This window comes from Centrocercus urophasianus, unplaced genomic scaffold (genome assembly GCF_019232065.1).
Source record: "Centrocercus urophasianus isolate 14NV4802_14NV808 unplaced genomic scaffold, USGS_Curo_1.0 seq_11, whole genome shotgun sequence".
Taxonomy (NCBI): Eukaryota; Metazoa; Chordata; class Aves; order Galliformes; family Phasianidae; genus Centrocercus; species Centrocercus urophasianus.
The window spans coordinates 15,013,424-15,032,352 of NW_024884253.1; the positions used below are offsets into that span (position 1 = coordinate 15,013,424).

An 18,929-nucleotide genomic window follows, 5' to 3' on the forward strand; every position below is an offset into this window, starting at 1 on the left:
AATGTATATGGCTCTAAAAACCATTTTGGGTTATGCATCTGAAAAATTTGCATTCATTCATTATTGTAACTTTTAAATGAAGTAAAATGGCCAGTGTAACACTCGTGCATTCATTTTGTTTTTAAAACTGAAATCTGTACCAAAGGTCAGGTGGAAATATACAGAATTTACTAGATTGTGAGGTTATAAAAAAGTCTGATAGAAAACACAAGTAGTTTTCGCTCTTACAAGCTGACTTGCTCTCTTATTTTCAGAGTATAATCTTGAACCTTGTGAAGATCCAGGAATCCCTCAATTTGGTAACAGAGCAGGATTTAATTTCGGAGTGGGAGATACTCTGACATACTCCTGTTCATCTGGATATCGTTTAGAAGGAACTTCAGAGATTATCTGTCTTGGTGGTGGCCGACGAGTATGGAGTGCACCTCTGCCAAGGTGTGTGGGTACGTGGTCAGCTGCTTTCATTTGCTTGTATGTGTAGTCACTGTCCATGGATTTGCAGATATACAGCATGGAAAAGCATGGTAATACACCTATGAATTTGAAAGGTACTTTCATATCTTCCATATCATCTTAGTCATATTTCTTTCTTTTTTTTTCCTTTTAAGTAATTAGTGCTATCAGTGAACATCACAGCATTACAAATTAAAGACTCAATGCATATTCTTATTTTGATAAATTGTCTAGGAAAACTGTGTATAAAATTAAGACTATATTTATCTATTCAGTGTCTAATAATTGGCTCTTATTTGTCAGTGTAAATTTCCAATTTACACAAAAATTTATACATGTGATTAGATCTCTTAGACCAGGTATATTTCATACAACTAGGTTCATGCATAGGAAAGAAGTCTACATAGACTTCTTAGGTAAGTTTGAGTAAAATATATTAAAAGAATGGTCATTCTGATTTGAAACAATAACAAAGATAACTCAGAGGAAACAATAGTTCCTAACACTCTCACCTCAGAAGTAATCCATGTATGTAGCACTGACTGGAAATTTAAATTTTAACTGCTAAAATTGTCTTAGCTGAATTCTTCTTAAAGATATTGAGTTTCAGTTCTATGGAGAATGTTTTAAAACAAAAAACTCCAAACACAATAACTCTAAAATGTAAGATAGTTATTTGCCTATTTTTTTTTATTTTTTTTTAACTTATGACAGAACGTTTACAGTATTGAAATGTTTCAATCTATGAGGGCTACTCCAAAACTAATGCTTCCTAATTTATTACATTGGCCTGTGATGTCAGAGGCAGATGTTAGTGCTATGTGGCTGAACCTTCCCACCAATATTTAGTTACATTTTGTTGCTGTGCAACAGATGGCAGCAGAGGAGTAGTGTGACAAAATGGCCTCTGACATGTAAGAGGGTATGAAGCAAAGGTGTGTCCATGCAGAAAAAAATTGCACCCGTTTGCTGAGTGTTTCTGGAGACAGTGGATGTGAGCACAGCAAGGCTGTGGGTAATGCATTTCAGAAGAGGCAAGAATATGGAGTCACTTCTGCTCTGCCAATTTTTATTAGCAGAAGAGACATTACTCCCCCAATCCCCACCTTCTGAACCAATTTGATGTACACATAAGCAGCATTTATTTATATATCTATAGAAGAGATGGTTAAGAAGCTGAGCCCTGTAGTGCATAAATAAAAGTTACTTTTGTGTAGATGATGATTTTTTAAACAGAGGAATAATAATGAATGCATGCACAGTTGTAGAAACAGGGATTTTTTTTGTTATTGTTGTTGTTGTCTTTTTAAGTGAATATTCATCTGGAAATGTTAATATATTAAAAATGAATTGGTAAATTATCAGTAAGAAAGAATTTGTACAGAAACAAAAACAAAAAGAATTACTATTTGGTTTTTATGATGTGGAAATAACGTTTGTGTCTGTGTGCTTGGGGGAAAAAAAAGAGAAAATCTGAAACACAATGCGTGAATTATTTTTCAGTTAATGTATTTTCTCCTTATCTTTGAAAATAAAAGTCTCCATTAGAATAACATATTCAACCATTTTCTCCTCGTACTAAAGAAGCTACTGTTATTAAATACAGTTCATGCTCCCAGGAACTGTAATGATTTAACTGAACACTATATGATTGCTCTCAAAGCAAAGGAAATCCTTGATGACTTGAGGACTGTTACTAAATTTCTTTTATTTTCTAGTACTGTGATGGCTAAGATCATACATGATGTGTTCCAAGCATCTTAAAGTATTCGTTCTCTCTCTATATTAAGAAAAGTACAATCAGATTAATACATTTTATTAATATTAACCTTTTCCTTATTTTTAACAGAGAACAACATGTTTCTTGAATATCAGTTAAAAATGTCTGAACAGTTGGTTCACTGCTGTAGCTTTGAATTACAGTTTTGACAGGAGCAGAATTGTTTCATGAACTTAATGCCATAAATCTTGTGCCTTTTGACTCATCTATCTGAAATGGGAAAGGGTTTACCTCAAGTGAAATTACAGTCATTATGCACCTACAGGCTATAATTGAAACTGACCTATGCATCTTCAGAGTAGCAAATACACATTTATTAAGAATAAAATAAAAGACATGATCGTGTGGGCTAGAAAGTTTCCTACTTCAGCATAGATTGCATGAATACAACTTTTCTAAGGCAAACTTGTGACATCTAAATATTTTTGGTAATTGTTACATACTCCTATGTACTAAGTACATAGCCATCAATGATTTCTTCTGCTTTGATCCATTTCTGATACGGTTTTATGCAAAATAAAAAGAACAATAAACCAATAAGCCATTTAATATACAAGTTTAGTATAAATATATATATTTCAATATACTGAATTTGACTTATTCTGATGAAAGAGTTGCCAATAAAAAAAAATAAAAGCTCTTAAAATAGATTTCATAGATTATTTTAAACAACTTTTCAATTAATTAAATATGTTGTAGCATAATACCATTTCATATTCAGAGAAATTAGAAACCAATTATTTCCTCAAGTTTAAACTAAGTATGAATGCATTCTTGTGTTATTGTGTAAAAAAAATGGTAGGAATCTTGAAGTGATCTGGATACCAAACATAAATCTGGAATATTTGGTATGACATTTACATTTAAAATAAAGCTAAATCTGTTAAAAAGAGAGGAAGTGCTTTTGTGCATTCAGTATAATGACCTTTTATAAGAACTAAGTTGAAAGGGAAGGAAAGAATTCCAGTAGTTTGTTGGTGTGGTGTTAATTTAACATACCTGGTTCTTCAATGCTCAAAATATTTTAATTAAAATAATGCAAATATTGTAAATTATGATAGTAGATGAAGCTAATTATTATTGTCTAATGAAGAGTTCCCAGAAATTTTCATGTTTGTATATTTTATGATTAAACTCAGATTCTTAAGTCCTCAATTAAATAATTTTGGTTTTGGAATTATTGCAGTAGTACCTGGAAACACTTTCCCATTTTTACTTAAACCCATTTCATTCCTTTCTTTTTTCTTTACGTTTTTGTTTGTTTTTCTTACTGTTTTTTTCTTCTTGTCTGTCAGTGTGATTTTTTTTTTTTTTCAGTTGTTTCATTGGTAGGTTTGCAATAACTGTTATTCTTCTCTAACTTTGCCACTGAGTATGATCTAAACTGTAGTAAATTGATAGTGGGAAACATTTCTTTGTCATTAATCTCTGTGAATATGTGTATGTATATGCCTGCGTGTGTACAAAGATATATATGCATATGTAAACTTCTAGACTACTTTCATTTATTTTGCATGTCTTCATTAATTTTTTGTTTTGTTTTGTTTTTGTATTGGAGAAATAATTTTTAATAAAAACAAAATAAATTTCCTCCAAAACAAAATTCTAGAAAGGTCTTTTAAAACGTGATTATGGAGCGTTCCATTAACATGATTGTAATTTTCCATATGATCTAACACACTTTTACTGAAGTGTTGGAGCAAGTTAAAAATATGCTTGTAATCTTCAATCACTAGCATGAACTTTTAAAAAATAGATTTATAATATCAATAAATTTTAATAACGTTGAATTAATTTGCATTAACATTCCCATTGTCATAGTTATTGAAAATATTTATGCTCTTTAATAAAATATACCTTAACATTTTCTTTTACCTGCAGCTGAATGTGGAGCCTCCACAACAAATAATGAAGGGATTTTACTGTCCCCCAATTATCCTCTTAACTATGAAAACAACCATGAATGTATTTATAGCATTCAGGTACAAGCAGGAAAAGGAATAAACATTTCTGCCAGAACATTTCATTTAGCTCAAGGAGATGTTCTTAAGGTAAGTAGTCCTTTTAGTTATTTATAAGCTTTTAGTGCCTCATGCCATTGAATTTGATCTGTCTGTATAGTGTAGGACAAGGTTATATTAATCATGTCTTAGAAAGTAATTGTCTAAATATGTGTCTAATTACATCAGTCACTGAGATGATCAACTTCAGTGCTGGTTCCTTTTCTGATAGTGGGGATGGCAAAGTACAGAGAGGTTTTCTAAGCTGAGGAAACCTCAGGGAATTGCAGAGAATTGGCAGGAGCCAGTAGCCTGATGCTCTGAAGAGAGTGGCTGACACAAGACTCTGCAGTTCAGTACAGACAGGGAACTTCTAGAGAGTCCAGGGAAGAGCCACAAAAATGACTGGGGGTCTCAAGCATCTCTCATATTAAGAAAGGCTGAGAAACGTAGTACTTTAGCCTAGAGAATAGGAGGCAGAAAAAAATCTTGTAAAATGATTTTAAGTATTAAAAAGGCAGGCATCAAGTGGATTAGACAAAGCCCTTTTTGGTGATGACGAGGATGAGAGTCAAGGCGCACAAACTTATATACTGAAAGTTTCTTATATACATAAGAAAAAAACTTCTTTACTTTTAGAGTGGCAGAGCACTGGAATAAGCTGCCCATATATGTCATGGAGTCTCCTACTCTGGAGATGATTAAAACTTACCTGGACACTTTCTTGTACAGCCTACAGTAGGAAACCTGCTATAGCAGGGAGTACAGATTAGATAATCTCCAGAGATCTCTTCAATCATTAATCTGCCGGTTAATGAGGATTGTCACCTCACAAAATGGGATTTGGACAAAGCTGAGATTTTTAATGCTGCCTTTGCCTCTTTCTTCAACACCAATAATGAGTTCTGGAACCCAAGGAGTCTTGAATTGGAGGTCCATGACTCTGTTATTGATGAACTCCAAGCCAGCTCTGAACTTTTTCAGGATTTGTTGATCCAGATGAATGTAGATATGTCTAAGGACCTGAAGGGATTCATCCCATGTTACTTAAAGTAGTCTGATGCTATCATGAGATTCCCATGATATTGGGAATTTAGAGTCATGCAGTTGATGATTATCCAACAATGAAGTGATTCTATATCTGGAATGACCCTTGATACATGTACAGGCTGGATGATGACAAGCTGCAGAGCAGCCACAGAAAGAGTTCTGATGCTTCTAGTTGACAGCAAGTTGAACATGAGTCAACAGTGTGCCCTGACAGCCAGAAGAGCTAGGGTATTCTAGGGTATATCACACACAGCATTGCTAGCTTTTAAAGGGAACAGATGGTCCTATTCTGCTCTGTGGTGGTACAGCTTCCCCTAAAGTACTGTTTACAGTTTTGGGCATCACAGTGTAAGAAAAACACGAAACTACTAATGTTCAAAGAAGGTTGCAAATATTATGAGGGATCCAGAGGGCAAGATGTATGAGGAGCAGCTGAAATCACTTGGTTCGTTCAGCACAGAGAAGAGGAGACAGGAGACCTCAAGGCAGCTTACAGCTCCTCACAGAGTGGACAGGAGGATGCTAATCTCTCCTCTTTCTGATCAGCAATATGACCTGAGAGAATGAAACGGAGTGGAGGAGATTCAGGTTGCATCTTAGGAAAAGTTCTTCACTGAGGGGGTGTTTGGGCACCGGAACAGGCACCCTGTGGTTATGGCACCAAGCCTGATGGAGTTCAAGAAGCATTTGGAAAATGGTCTCTGAAACACGGTTTAAATTTGTTTAGTTCTTTGTGCAGACAGGAGTTGGACAATCTCAAGTTCTTCCAGAATCCGTTCCCTAAAATATGCTCTTATCAGAGCACAAATATTTTTAAAAATAATAAATTGAAGCTATAAACCAAATATTGCATTAACGTGTGTATATTCTGTGCTTAGTATTAAACACTAAACTTTGAACAGAATTACAACTTTTGTAAATTCTATTTTCCTTTTCAGTAACTTTATTGATTATGCTGTGATCTAATAATAATGTTTTTCCCCAGCTCTTACACAAATAAGCTAAATTTAATATACTGACACTTCCATTTTATACATGAGGTTTACACCTCAAGTGATTCTGGCCTTGTTTGATATATAGCATTTTATTCAAGATGACTTTCACTAGCAAAACAAAACCAAAACAAATTAAAACAAAAAACAGAGTGGAAAAAGTGTTACTAGAACTTTATAGAATTTTACAAAGTTATTTTAGCCTATAAATGTAGTAGCTTTTTTTTACATAGATGTTATTACTGTATTTGTGAAGTATAAATTTCCAAGTGTATATATTACTTAACCATCTACATATTTAAAGTTGATAATGATTACAGTAGGTCACTTTTCGTATACACCATCTAAATGGATGTACTAATTGTCTGATTTTTCATAATAATCTGATATCTTCTAGAAATCAAAAGAATAAGGTTATGATGCCAATCATGTTTTATTAATAAAAACTGTTTTTTTTTTTTTTTTTTTAATGCCAGATTCTGCTCTGTAGCTACCACAGTGAGAAGGATTATGGTACAATTTATCTGTAAGAAATAATTCTGGGATTTATTAACCTTAGCCATCTGAGAATTAGGTTAGGATTTCTGTCATAAGTTGTCAAACATAAGCACTTCACAAATGAGTTTATTGTGGCTAAAACATGAACAAACCTAACTGACCTATGCAAAATGAAATCAGACAGCAAGAAAAATATACATGCAAAATTAAATAAAAATAAAAATGCATTTTAAAGTTACCATTAAAACATCCAAATGATATATGCAGCTGTGTCATCTTTCCTGTTTTGGAATTTCTGAGTGGAGCAGAAAAATTAAGTGAAGTTATGGTAAGATCTCCATGTTAACCAACATTAGCAAGAAGAATCAAAATCCTTGAAGCACACTTCACATTTTCATGCCTATCCAATTAAAACTGTGTGGATACACTTTCCTTAAGAGTTTTTTGAGTGGCAGCTTTAGCATATAAATACAAATTTTCCAACAGCTTATACCTTTTTTCTTCTATGTGCTTTTTTTCTTCTTCCTTAATCATTTAATGCACATTCAGTCTTTAAAATATTTATGCACTTAAGTTTTCTTAAGTGCCACTCCAACCATATGCACTACAGATTTTTTACTAGAAAACATTTACTTGTACATATTTAAAATAAATTATATTTCAATACTGCTTCTCAGTGTGAATTTCAGTGAAATACCAAATTAATTACAAAGGAAGAAGACCACCATTCTGCTGTAAATGTCACTGACAGAAATATTTGTTTTGCAGTTGTGTCTATTGGATGAAAATAGTAACAGGTAATTAAGAGTGTTTGCATTTCAGATCAGTTCTCTTGAATAATGATGAGCTAAAGTTCCTCCTCATGTATTTTTAAACACCACAAGAAATATTCTTCATAATAATTATTGCTTTCTTTCAGCCTGCGTGACATTGTATCAAGACAGAGTCATTTGATTTTTGGGAAGGAATGAAATCTGTGAAACTCCTTCCTGCCTCATCTCTAAAATGAAGCTCATGCAAACTGTCTTAATCCAATAAGACGTTTTCCAGGTGCTCATTTAAATGAATAGATAAAGGAATCCTGTTTCAGGAAATGCAAGGCAGCAGTCACACATTCTAGAACTTTCTCCTTGGAACTGATTCTGACATTGCTTGTGTTAATCTTTAGTCTACTGGTCTTTATTATCTTATGATTGATTACTGCTCATTTCCAGGAGGTGAAAAAGAAGCAGGGAAAGATTTAACATATATCTGACTTGGGAACATGGAGGTATTTACTGTTAATATCTTCAAGATCGGGAAAATAGGCTTGATTTCCGTATATTTTCTTGTGTTCTCTTAGACTCATTCTCAGTCAATCTCAGTGAAATGTTTTTAAAGACATTTATATGCAACAACTGCCTTTTATTTTTATGCATTAATCTCTGTTCTTCATGAAAAAATACATGAAAAAGTTGGTAAAGAAGTTAATCAGGTACTCATTATACTTTTTCTATGAGCTAACATTTTAGATTACTAGAGTTACACAAATAAATTTGCATTTAAAGCCCAAATTGACTTAATATTCTCCAGAGCTTTAGATACTTCATTATTCAAGTCATGGTATCTGCTAGTGACCATGTGACTTAAATGTCCATGGATCAAATGTATACCTGACAAACACTATGAATGAAATAATAAAACATTTGGATTGAGAATACAACATTAGAGGGAAATAGTGTATTTGACATAAATAAATGACCGCCCTCAATGTTATTCACCAGACGAAAAGGCGGAGCTGCTATTTGTCAATTTTAAACTGTGGTAGAAAAAAGGATTCAGAAGATAATGTTTGTTTTTTATTTCCTTCATTTAGTCTGCATTTAGTTCTCTTGTCAATGTCACTGCTCTTGCTACTTACTCTTTTTTTGTTGTCTTGTTGGAAGCTCTAAGGAATATGTAAGTTTTCGTGTTTGTGTTTGTAAGGCCTGCTCGAGATACTGAATCATTACTGATCAGTGAAAATTTCACAACGGCGTATGAATAATTTAAGATGTGTATAGTAACTATCAGACAATCCATTTATTTTTAATCTCAGAAATTGTAAATCATTTCCTTCTTTGTAATTTATACATTAACTGAATTTGCTCACTAAAAATGTTTCCAGAATTTTCTGCCTATGTGGAAGGCAGGAAAAAGAATACATAGTTTTCAAAGTATGAGGTCTGAACCTGCTTTTCCTCCTGAATTTACTTCTTTTTACCAGTCTTGTTTTTAAGATTTGTAGTCTTTGTTAGCTCTATTGACTCTATTGACCAGAATTGACTACTTGCTTGAAGACTTAACTGTTAGTGGCAAACAATGTTTTGTGTTGAAATAAGTTGAAAGTATTACTTTATCTAAGGATCTTTGACTATGTTTTTCTGTTTTACTAGGAGACAGATAACTCTTATGAATATTAACATAGTCTTAATATAGATATAATATTTTTATTTTTAGTTGATCAATCGCCTATGCATGGTACTGATTAATAAGGAGAATAGTTGTATGTTAATGCTTAAGGGAAAAAAAAAAAACAAACCAGAGAACTGTAGGCATGTTCCATAAGTGAACCCAGAGAAAGAAACACTAAGTATAAAAAGGATTAAAATGGAAAGAGGACATCATTTTTTACTGTTTGTCTGTTGTTGTTCTTTTGTAGTAGATATCCTGACCAATAACTCCATATGATTGAGCATATATATATATATATATATTTTGTTTTGTTTTGTTTTTCAGGAAGTAGATCAAAATGCTTCCATTGAGAAACTCACAGAGTTCTTTTGCTCTCACCTTTAAAACTGCAGCTAAGTGTAAGGTTGAGAAAGAAAAAAACACTTGTCCATTTAGAAAATAAATAGCATGCATTTCTTCTGAAGTTTCATCTATTTAAAATTTGTATAATTCCATTCATCCCCTTTTTGATATAAAATCAGCGCACACTTGCAGAAGTTTCATTTCTGATAGAAATGGAAAAATGGAAAACCATCCTTAAAAACAGTAAGATTCTGGATGTTTTTTACTGCAAGATAAATATGCAGTGACTCTAAGAAATGAGTTCTAGGAGTAAGGCAAAAAAAAAAAAAGAAAAAGAAAAAGTCCATCAAAATCAACATTTTAGGTACAAATATTTCATGTTGTATCTAAAAGTTTTGTCTAATCAGATATTATATCTACTGGAGAAAAAGAAGCAGACCACAGTTAAAAATAAAGACCACTGTTTAAAAATAATAATAAAAGCATTATATTAATAATGCCACAATACCCTGTTTTTAAATGTAATATTATTCTGAAAAATTCTGTATACTTGTAATTGCATTTAATGGATAGCACTTGAAAGGCAGGAAAGAGAGAAGTGGTAAGCACAAGACTCAGACCTCTATGGCGAATGACCACTTTCCGCTTTCACTATTTTGGTCATGTTATCTTCCTTTCTAGTATATAGAGCGAGAACTAATGTTCCAGGTGAGATTGCATGTATGTAGAAAGATAACTTTAATAACTATTTCTGATGTTGCACTGAAATAGTCTATCTTTTAACTTCTTTTAAAAGATGTGCAGCAGCACTGCAGGGAGCAGTATGTCGAAAGATAAAGGAGAACTGGCGTTGTGGTCTCTTTCCACAATGTTTGTATTAGCACTCTTACTTTATGATCCTTTACAATTCATATAATTCAGTTTCACTGCATTTGTTTGCTTTATAACCTGTGGACCAAGTTGGAAAAATGTGCTTGGTTAAGTTTTTGAAAGTTTTTGTTTAAAAGGAGGTTATTTTTGTGGCTTTTTGCAGATTTGTTTCTTAACCAATTTTTAAGAATTTCCACATTCACTATCCTTTTAGCAATATCATAGGAAAACATGATTGTGAAATAGGGAAGGAAAAATATCCAAACATATGGGCCTTTTTCTGTCTATATATTAGTGCTTCTCTTTGAATGTGGTATAAGTGATATATTTGACAGGGTGCTGACAGCCTTAGCTCTGAGCTGCTGATTTTATTATTTCTTCTCTTTATAAAGGCATATATCTTCATATCTGTGTGTCTTTTATGTTTCAATGGCAAGTCTCAAAAATAGTTGATTAAAATGCACATTTGAAAAACAAAAAACAAAAAAACAAAAAACAAACAAACAAACAAACAAACAAAAAAAAAAAACACTATAACATCCCCTTGGTAAAATTTTGGAGTAGGTTCAAATAATTTAGCAGAAAAAAAAAGACTATTTTCATTTAAAATTTGTTAATAATTGAGCCTCTGGAAAGCTTGGGAGGTTTTAATTATTCTCTAACTTTAAATGGAAAATAATCTCCCCAGCTGTCAGTAAACAATATATCTCTAGGTTCAAAACCTATTTTTCTCAACAGTGTTAACTACTATCATCCTCCTCTGGGACATTTCAAAGTGTCGTTGTGACATTAATTCATAATTCAACATAATTCAACTTTTGTGCCTTTACTTTTCTGAATTAATCATTTAACAAATCAGGCCTCTAAATAACTGATAAAGTTGCATTTCCATTTTCTGAAAGACTTGTTACTACAATATTCAGATGGGATGCAGTCATGAATCAATTATCTTTGCATTAGTGCTACAGAATGTATTAAGGAAAATAAAACCAGCCACCTTTTGTTATTATTTGTGTAGTAAATATCCTGAGCAATACAGTATGCTAGTAACATAAATCCAAAAGTACTGACAAGCTGAATGGGATCAAATATTCCTATTTTAAAAATAAGATAATAATCAACCACAAATAATATTATTGTCCTATGGATCAAATTCTAGTGGTGAATTAATTATTAACTCATTCAAAAATTTAAGCAAAACTCTCAGATTTTTTAAGAAAATTGAAATGCTGGTTCTGTAAATCTCAAAAGACTATGTTGATTGTAATGAGTTTCTTTGCAACTTAATTACATTGCTAAGGAATGGATTTGGAATACATAATTGCTATCTAGAAACTTGAATTTAGTTCAGTAATTGAATTAAGTATAAGAAAGACAATGTATCTTAAATTAAGAACTATATTGCAAAATGTGCGTCTATTTATGCTCCTAAGAGAACCTCTGCTATCTCAAGAGTAATAATATATATATATATCCCTTTGAATATTTAAGTCAGCAACCAAGAAAAAGGAAAATTTAATGTAGAAATGAATCATATCTTTCCCTCAACCAAATGCAGTTCACCCACACAAAGAATCAGAGAGTTTTGAAAGTGTGAGAGTACCATGAATTTTGCTCCTCCGAAGTCCTAGAGATATTTTACAGTGGGGCTGTTATCTAGTCCATAAAATAGAACTAGTACCAACATTTAAAAGATTTTGATGGTCACAATACGTGGTGTCAGTAGGAAAAGCTTAATAACGTAGGACAGTTAACCAAATTAGCAATGTATGGGGAAAATATTGTGAAGAAAATTTGTACCATGAAGTGACTTCTGGAAAATTCTGGCAAGCCATTGAAAATGATTGGTATAATTGCACTGGTATGGCCTTACTTCAAGCGTTGTGTTCAGCTCTGAACACCAGGATATTAGAATGACAAACTATCAGAATTTGTATGAAGTTGTCAAAAATTCTGGAGGGTGACATGTGAGGAGCAGCTGAAGTCACTTTGTTCAGCCTAGAGAAAAGGAGAGGAAGGTGTACATCTTCCTCACAAGGGACAGATCCTGATATCTTCTCTCTGGGAACAGAATGGAGCTGTGTCAGGGGAAAGTCAGGCTGGGTATTAAGAAAGGATTCTTCATCGATAGGGTGGTTTCAAATTGAGAAGTTTTCCAGGAAAGTGGTCACTGCATCAGACCTAGAGTTCAGTTAAATACTTGGACAATACTCTTAGACATATGGTTTAGCTTTTAGATAGTTCTGTGTGGAGCCCGGAATTGGACTCTGATTCTTTTGGATCCCTTTCAACTCAGGATTTCTTCTGATTCTGTAATTCTTTGAACTTATTAATAGCTTCTTAGAGTTAATTTAGCAGTTCACACACAGCAGAAAATGGAATACTCTTGTGAAGTGTTTAAAAATAAAATAAATCCTGAATCCTTTGGTGCTATTAGCTAATAAGTAGCTTGGAGAGATTAGGAAAAGAGCATCAAACACAAGCTGGGTTTTTTTTTAAGACTGCCACAATGTAATGTCAGTTTTAGAAGTAATATTCTGTTTTTATTCTGGCCCTATTTGATTCCTTATCTCACTTCAGTTTTAAAGAAATTTTGATAATATTAAGGAAGACTTTGTATTATATATATATTAAAACTTTATACTTGAGAAGCATTAATTGTACCTTCATAGAATCACAGAATTGCGGGGGTTGAAAGGGGCCCCAAGAGGTCGTCGAGTCCAATCCTTCTGCTAAAGCATGTATCCGACAGTAGATCACACAAGTGTGCAGCCAGATGTGTCTTGAATATCTCCATAGAAGGAGACTCCACAACCTCTCAGGGCAACCTCTTCAAGTACTGTGTCATCCTTACATAAAGAAATTCTTCTACATGTTAGTAAGGAGCATCCTGTGTTCAAGTTTTAGGCCATTACTCTTTGCCCTATTGATACACACTACTGAGAAGAGCCCGGCCTCATCCATTTGCCTTCCATCTCTCTTTAGGTATTTATAAACATTTATCAGATGCTCTCTGAGGTTCTCAGCCTTTCCTCACATGGGATATGCTCCAGGCCCTTAATCATCTTTGTGGCCATCTGCAGGACTCCTTCTTGGAGATAACTGTGTTTTTTGAACGGGAGAGTTTAGAAATGGACACAGTATTTTAAATGCAGCCTCACCAGGGCAGAAGAGGAGTATCACCTCCTTCTATCTCCTGGACAGACTCTTTTCACCCCAGAATGCATCTTGTTTTACTTTAATTTCTTCTATTTGTTCCATGTAAGGACTGAAATTTCTTTGGAATTTATTTACAGGTTTCAGTAAAATCAAGAAATTAAGCCAAATCATTTGGTAGTGCTTCTTGAATGGTTGTATAATTATTTATCAGGTGGTTAGAAATCGATTCTTTTATGTTATCTTTTTTTTTTTTTTTTGTCACTAGGTAGAATAGAATTTCTGAAAAACAGAATTAAAGTGTGTAAGTCTTGGAGAACATAAATCATTTCTGATTCACTTTGTTGCCTTGCTAATACTGCTGATCTATTTGTTTTTATTTCATTCTGATATAGATTCCAGTTTACAAATGCAGGCATTGGTTACAATTTATATCTTAATTACAATTAGAAAATATTTAGGACTCTGTTCATTTAGCAATTAGTTCATTAGTACAAATTGAAAATTATTTAGTTTGCACATTTGCAAGGGATTTTTTTTCTTAAAACTCATGTTTACATTATAGAAGTCAATAAATAAATCCTACAAGATATATTATTTGGGTTAACAATTACTGTTAAATAATAGCTTAGCTGTTCTAAAAAATATATAGTTGTACACCAACCACTGATATTAAAGCAACAAAGCTTGAAAGAAATTTGCTAAGTATTCTTAAAAGATCATTTAATATGTTTAGTAGTCTGCTTGAACTTTCAATTTCAACTCTGAAAGAAAAATATGTCGTAAAAACTCTCTTCTAATTTGCATATAGATTTTGTTACTCTTTCTAACTACAGAAGTTTTTCTGTATATTTTATTCTGATTTCCGAGACTCCTTTTACTGTGTAGTTGTTTTTAAACCTCGATTTACACAGGAAATAAAACAACAACAACAACAAAAAACAGAAAAACAACCAGAAGTTTATTTAACTAGTTAAAGATGGATAGATATTAGCTTTTATGTTACGCCATCTCAGTGTCTTGTGGCAGACACATTTACACAAAGTAAGTGTTTGCTGTTTGTCTGTGATGAGCACTGCAGTGTTGGCAGTGGAAGAGAAAACACAGATGTTCACAAGCACTGAGCTGATATGGCAACACTGCCCACTTCTTTTGTTAGCAAAAAAAGGAACTGACATATTTTACACTGTGCATATGAAAAATAACCACAATTAAACCAACATAATTGAGCAGAGACAAACAACATATCCAGAGAGTATTCAGGGTTGACTGGAAAATGATCTCCTCTGGCAGAGCTATCCTCCCTCTTAATTGAAATGTAGAGAATTATTTTCAAAATCAAATATATGCATTTATTTTCTTTTAGTGACTGCAAAAGTTGCATTTTTCTTACAGATCTATGATGGCAAAGACAATACAGCTCATCTGCTGGGTGCATACACTGGTGCATCATTAAGAGGTCTGACGCTAAGTAGTACTTCAAATCATTTATGGTTGGAATTCAACTCAGACACAGAGGGCACTGATGAAGGCTTTCAACTTGTTTATACCAGTAAGTATTTGAGAAAAAAATAGTAATAGATTTATGATTGTAAAGGAATGAAAAAATAATTTCTTGTAAGATAAAAATGCAATCCAATGATGAACAGCGATAAAATCAAATGCAAATCACTCATTAAAATAATCTTTTTTTCTTTTTTTTCTTTTTTTTTTTAAACTCCTACACTAAACAGCATACTAAAACCAGGCTTTCAGAGTACTTTCTCTAATTTGATAATTGAAGTTCTGGTTTTTGTTTGTTTGTGTTTCTAGAGGGTTTTTTGATGTATTTTCCGTATTGGAGAGGATAAAAAAGTAGAACTTCAGGTAAGAGTGTTAGCACATAAAAATATTTAAACGTGAGGGTAATTTTAAATGTGAAACTTAATAGAATTGTTTCATAAATATTTGTTTATTAAAATAAATTCTCCATCTTTAGACTCACATTCAATACAAAGACTGCATTAGACTAACAATTACTGAACTTGGATGATTGCTTAAAATAATTCCTGAGCTGAAATAAGATCTGAGATAATATTTTACTTTTTTTTTTTTTCAATCGTGTAAACAAACAGCTCTTTCCAACTATTTTGGAAGCAAAAGAAGAGATTCCAGACAAAAATTTCTTAACTCTATGCAGACTGACAAAATTAACTGTAAAGATTAGAAGTGAAATCTCTTCAGATCTTTGTTTTATAGAGCAAACATATCTACATCTTGTTTATCAGATGGTGAATTATGAAAATACACACAGTTGTTTCTTCAGGAAAAAAAAGAGTTTACTGTCTTTGGAAGAAGGGACAGGCAGGCAACTTGGAAAGAGTACACAGTTGTTGCTAGGATATACAGAGGGAAAATTAGAAAGTAAAAAGCCCAGCAAGAACTTAATCTGATCGTCACTGTTAAAGACGATAAAAAGGTTTTCAGAAATTTATAAACAGCAAGAGGATGGTCAAGAGAATTTCCATCCTTTATAGGATGAGATAGAGAAAGTTACCACAGAGGATGAGGAAAAGGCTGAGTCTTAATGTGTTCTTCTGTCTTTAATAGTCAGACTAGTTATCCTCAAGTTATTCAGTCCCCTGAGATGGAAGGGGATGGGGAAGAGAGTTCAGGAGGAAACAGTTAGTGACCTGCTATTCCACCTAGAGGGAGGGATCCACCCAAGGATACTGAGAGAGCTGGTAGAAGTGATTGCCAAGCCATTTTCCACCATTTATCAACAGTCTTTGACATCTGGGGAGGTCCCAGATGAATGGAGACTCGCCAACGTGACATTCATCTATGGGAAAAATCAAAAGGAATATGTAAGAAACTAAGAAACTACAGGATTGGAGTAGATGGTCTTGAGTGCGATAATCCAATGTGCAAGATAACCAGGGGATCAGATGTAGCCAACTTGGGCTTAGGAAAGGCAGGTCCTGCTTGACCAATTTGATCTCCTTCTATGACCAAGTGACCTGCCTAGAGCATGAAGGAAAGACTGTGGATGTAGTCTACCTAGGCACTTTTGATTCCATCTTCCACAGTATTCTCCTGGAGAAGGTGGCAGCCTATGGCTTGGGCAGGTGTACTTTTTGTTGGGTGAAATACTGTCTGGAGGACTTTGCCCAGCTCTTCAACCAGTGTACAGTCCACCTTTGTCCTTGCATTCAGCCCTTCAGCAGATTCTCTATGGAGATTTTACGGGAGAAAATGTCAAAGGCTTTACTGAAGTCCCCACAAGGTCTACAGAATCATTGTGTATCATCAAGGATACACTGTGAACATTCATTAAATAGTCAACTATTGTCATTTTAGGTCCCTCACATTATGTCCCTACCTGCATGGTGTTCTTCCATAGCAACAGAGATCTCATTTTGGTCTTACTATCAGAACTGCCTTCACTGTGCAAGTAGCTCAAATAAACTTGCAGCTGAAAACTGCTCAGGCAATGTAATTACATGTTGTTTTTTTTCATCCTCAAGAGGAAAGTGATCAATTAAAAAGACTACTTGTTGTTCTGCCTTCAAGTAGGCAGATGTGAGGACTTTTCAGTGTTCTAGACATTTAAACTTATTTTCACTCAACACAATCAACATATTTTCTTTTAAAAAAGGAGAAATTCTGACTGGTCAATAAGTATCCAAACTGAAAATATTAAAATAGCTTTTTCACATGAACCTTTTTTTTAGCCTCATTAGAACTTCTAATAGTGTGGTCTGCAAAAGGAAACAATAACTCACTTAGGAATTAGAAAAGTTCTGCTGGGAAGCTGTGGAATATCTTCAGGAGGTGGGCCATTTTCATTGAGATGCTAAATGAGCTGAAATAAGAGCTGAGATAATATATTATTTTACTTTTTTTTTTTCAATCGTGTAAACAAACAGCTCTTTCCAACCTGATATGTTTTGTCTGCAAAATAAAACTTTGAACATTTTTTTCAATGAGTAGTAATGACTCAGTGCTCATGGAGAGACTATGAAAGGCTACCAATGGCTCATCAGCTGAACATAGTGAACTTTAGTGAACAACGCAAATATGAAAAATCCTTCATTTGCTCTGTGCTAGCTACACTTAGAAATATCAAAGTGACACAAACTGTTTTGTCTATTTGTTAGGTATACAAGTTAGAACTGTATGTTGGTTTTTTTTTTTTTTTTTAAATGTTCACTTTTTGAACAAAGTGGGGTATGGAACTGCTCCTTAGTTAATAATAACAGGAAACCTTATTAATAGGATCTTCTGCCTAAATTATAATTTGCTTCCCCAGATATTTCCCAATAACCTTATATTCTGTATAATGTTTAGGTCATTCTTTTTCCTTCTTGCTCCACATCGTTCAATTCTGCAAAATGTCCTTTTTTTTTTTTCTTCTTGAATTTGCTATATTGTCATCATTGTCATTACTTGCTAAGTGTAGTGTTTAAATTTACAAACTATTGAAAGCAGGATTAGGATAGGAATTTATGAATGTAACAGTATTTCTGTATTACCAGAGGTGCTATTGTGCCATTCCCATTAGTGTGCAAGGTAACAAACAAATCTACTGTGTAGTTTTGTCTATGAGCTATAAATGTCTATTCACAGACTAGATCACCATCAAAATAAATAAGAATTCATTTTAAAGGCTATTTTATAAATTATAATATTGTTGTAGAACTCATTGACAGCTACTGTGAATTTCGTTCTCAGTCCTTAATTGAGCTCTTGGGGAAAAAAAGGGTTATGACAATCTTGCAGGCTCAACTTGAGTGTACTAGACAGTATTACTCTGAGATATAAGTGAGGGGTGTAGACTGCCTACTAAGGCTGTTTAGAAACAGAGATGAAACCTTAAATATACTGTTGCTTGAATTCTGAAAATATTTTATTTCCACTGGAAAACAGAAAATCTTAATTTCATCAATGCATTTATCTGCTTGATTTTTTTAACAAGAGTGTGCTACTCCTACCACAGGTTTTGAACTTTCACATTGTGAAGACCCCGGTGTGCCACAGTTTGGATATAAAATCAGTGACCAAGGTCACTTTGCTGGAAGTACTATCATTTATGGATGCAATCCAGGTTACACACTCCATGGAAGTAGCCTTCTGAAGTGTATGACTGGAGAAAGAAGGGCATGGGACTATCCTCTACCATCATGTATTGGTAGTAGACCTTCATTTTTACCTTTTTTTTTTTTTTCTTCTTTTTTTTTTTTTTTAATTTAAACTGTTCTTTGAGTATAAAGAAAGAGAAAAAAAAAACAAAACAATCAACCCTTAGGTTTAGCAAATATTGTTAGAATGATGTGAAATCTGATCTCTACATATACAAATCTATTCATATATACT

The 18,929-nt window shown here is 33.3% G+C and overlaps 1 protein-coding gene across 3 annotated transcripts in view; it reads left to right on the top strand.

Annotated features, from left to right (window-relative positions):
* CSMD3 (CUB and Sushi multiple domains 3) overlaps positions 1-18,929 on the top strand; it is a 525,852-nt gene that overhangs the window by 343,149 nt on the left and 163,774 nt on the right. For all 3 annotated transcript variants that reach the window (XM_042839423.1, XM_042839431.1, XM_042839438.1), the window contains 4 exons: positions 255-443; positions 4,115-4,284; positions 14,970-15,126; positions 18,553-18,744. In XM_042839423.1, coding sequence (XP_042695357.1) covers positions 255-443; positions 4,115-4,284; positions 14,970-15,126; positions 18,553-18,744 — 708 coding nt within the window. The remainder of the gene's footprint in view (positions 1-254; positions 444-4,114; positions 4,285-14,969; positions 15,127-18,552; positions 18,745-18,929) is intronic.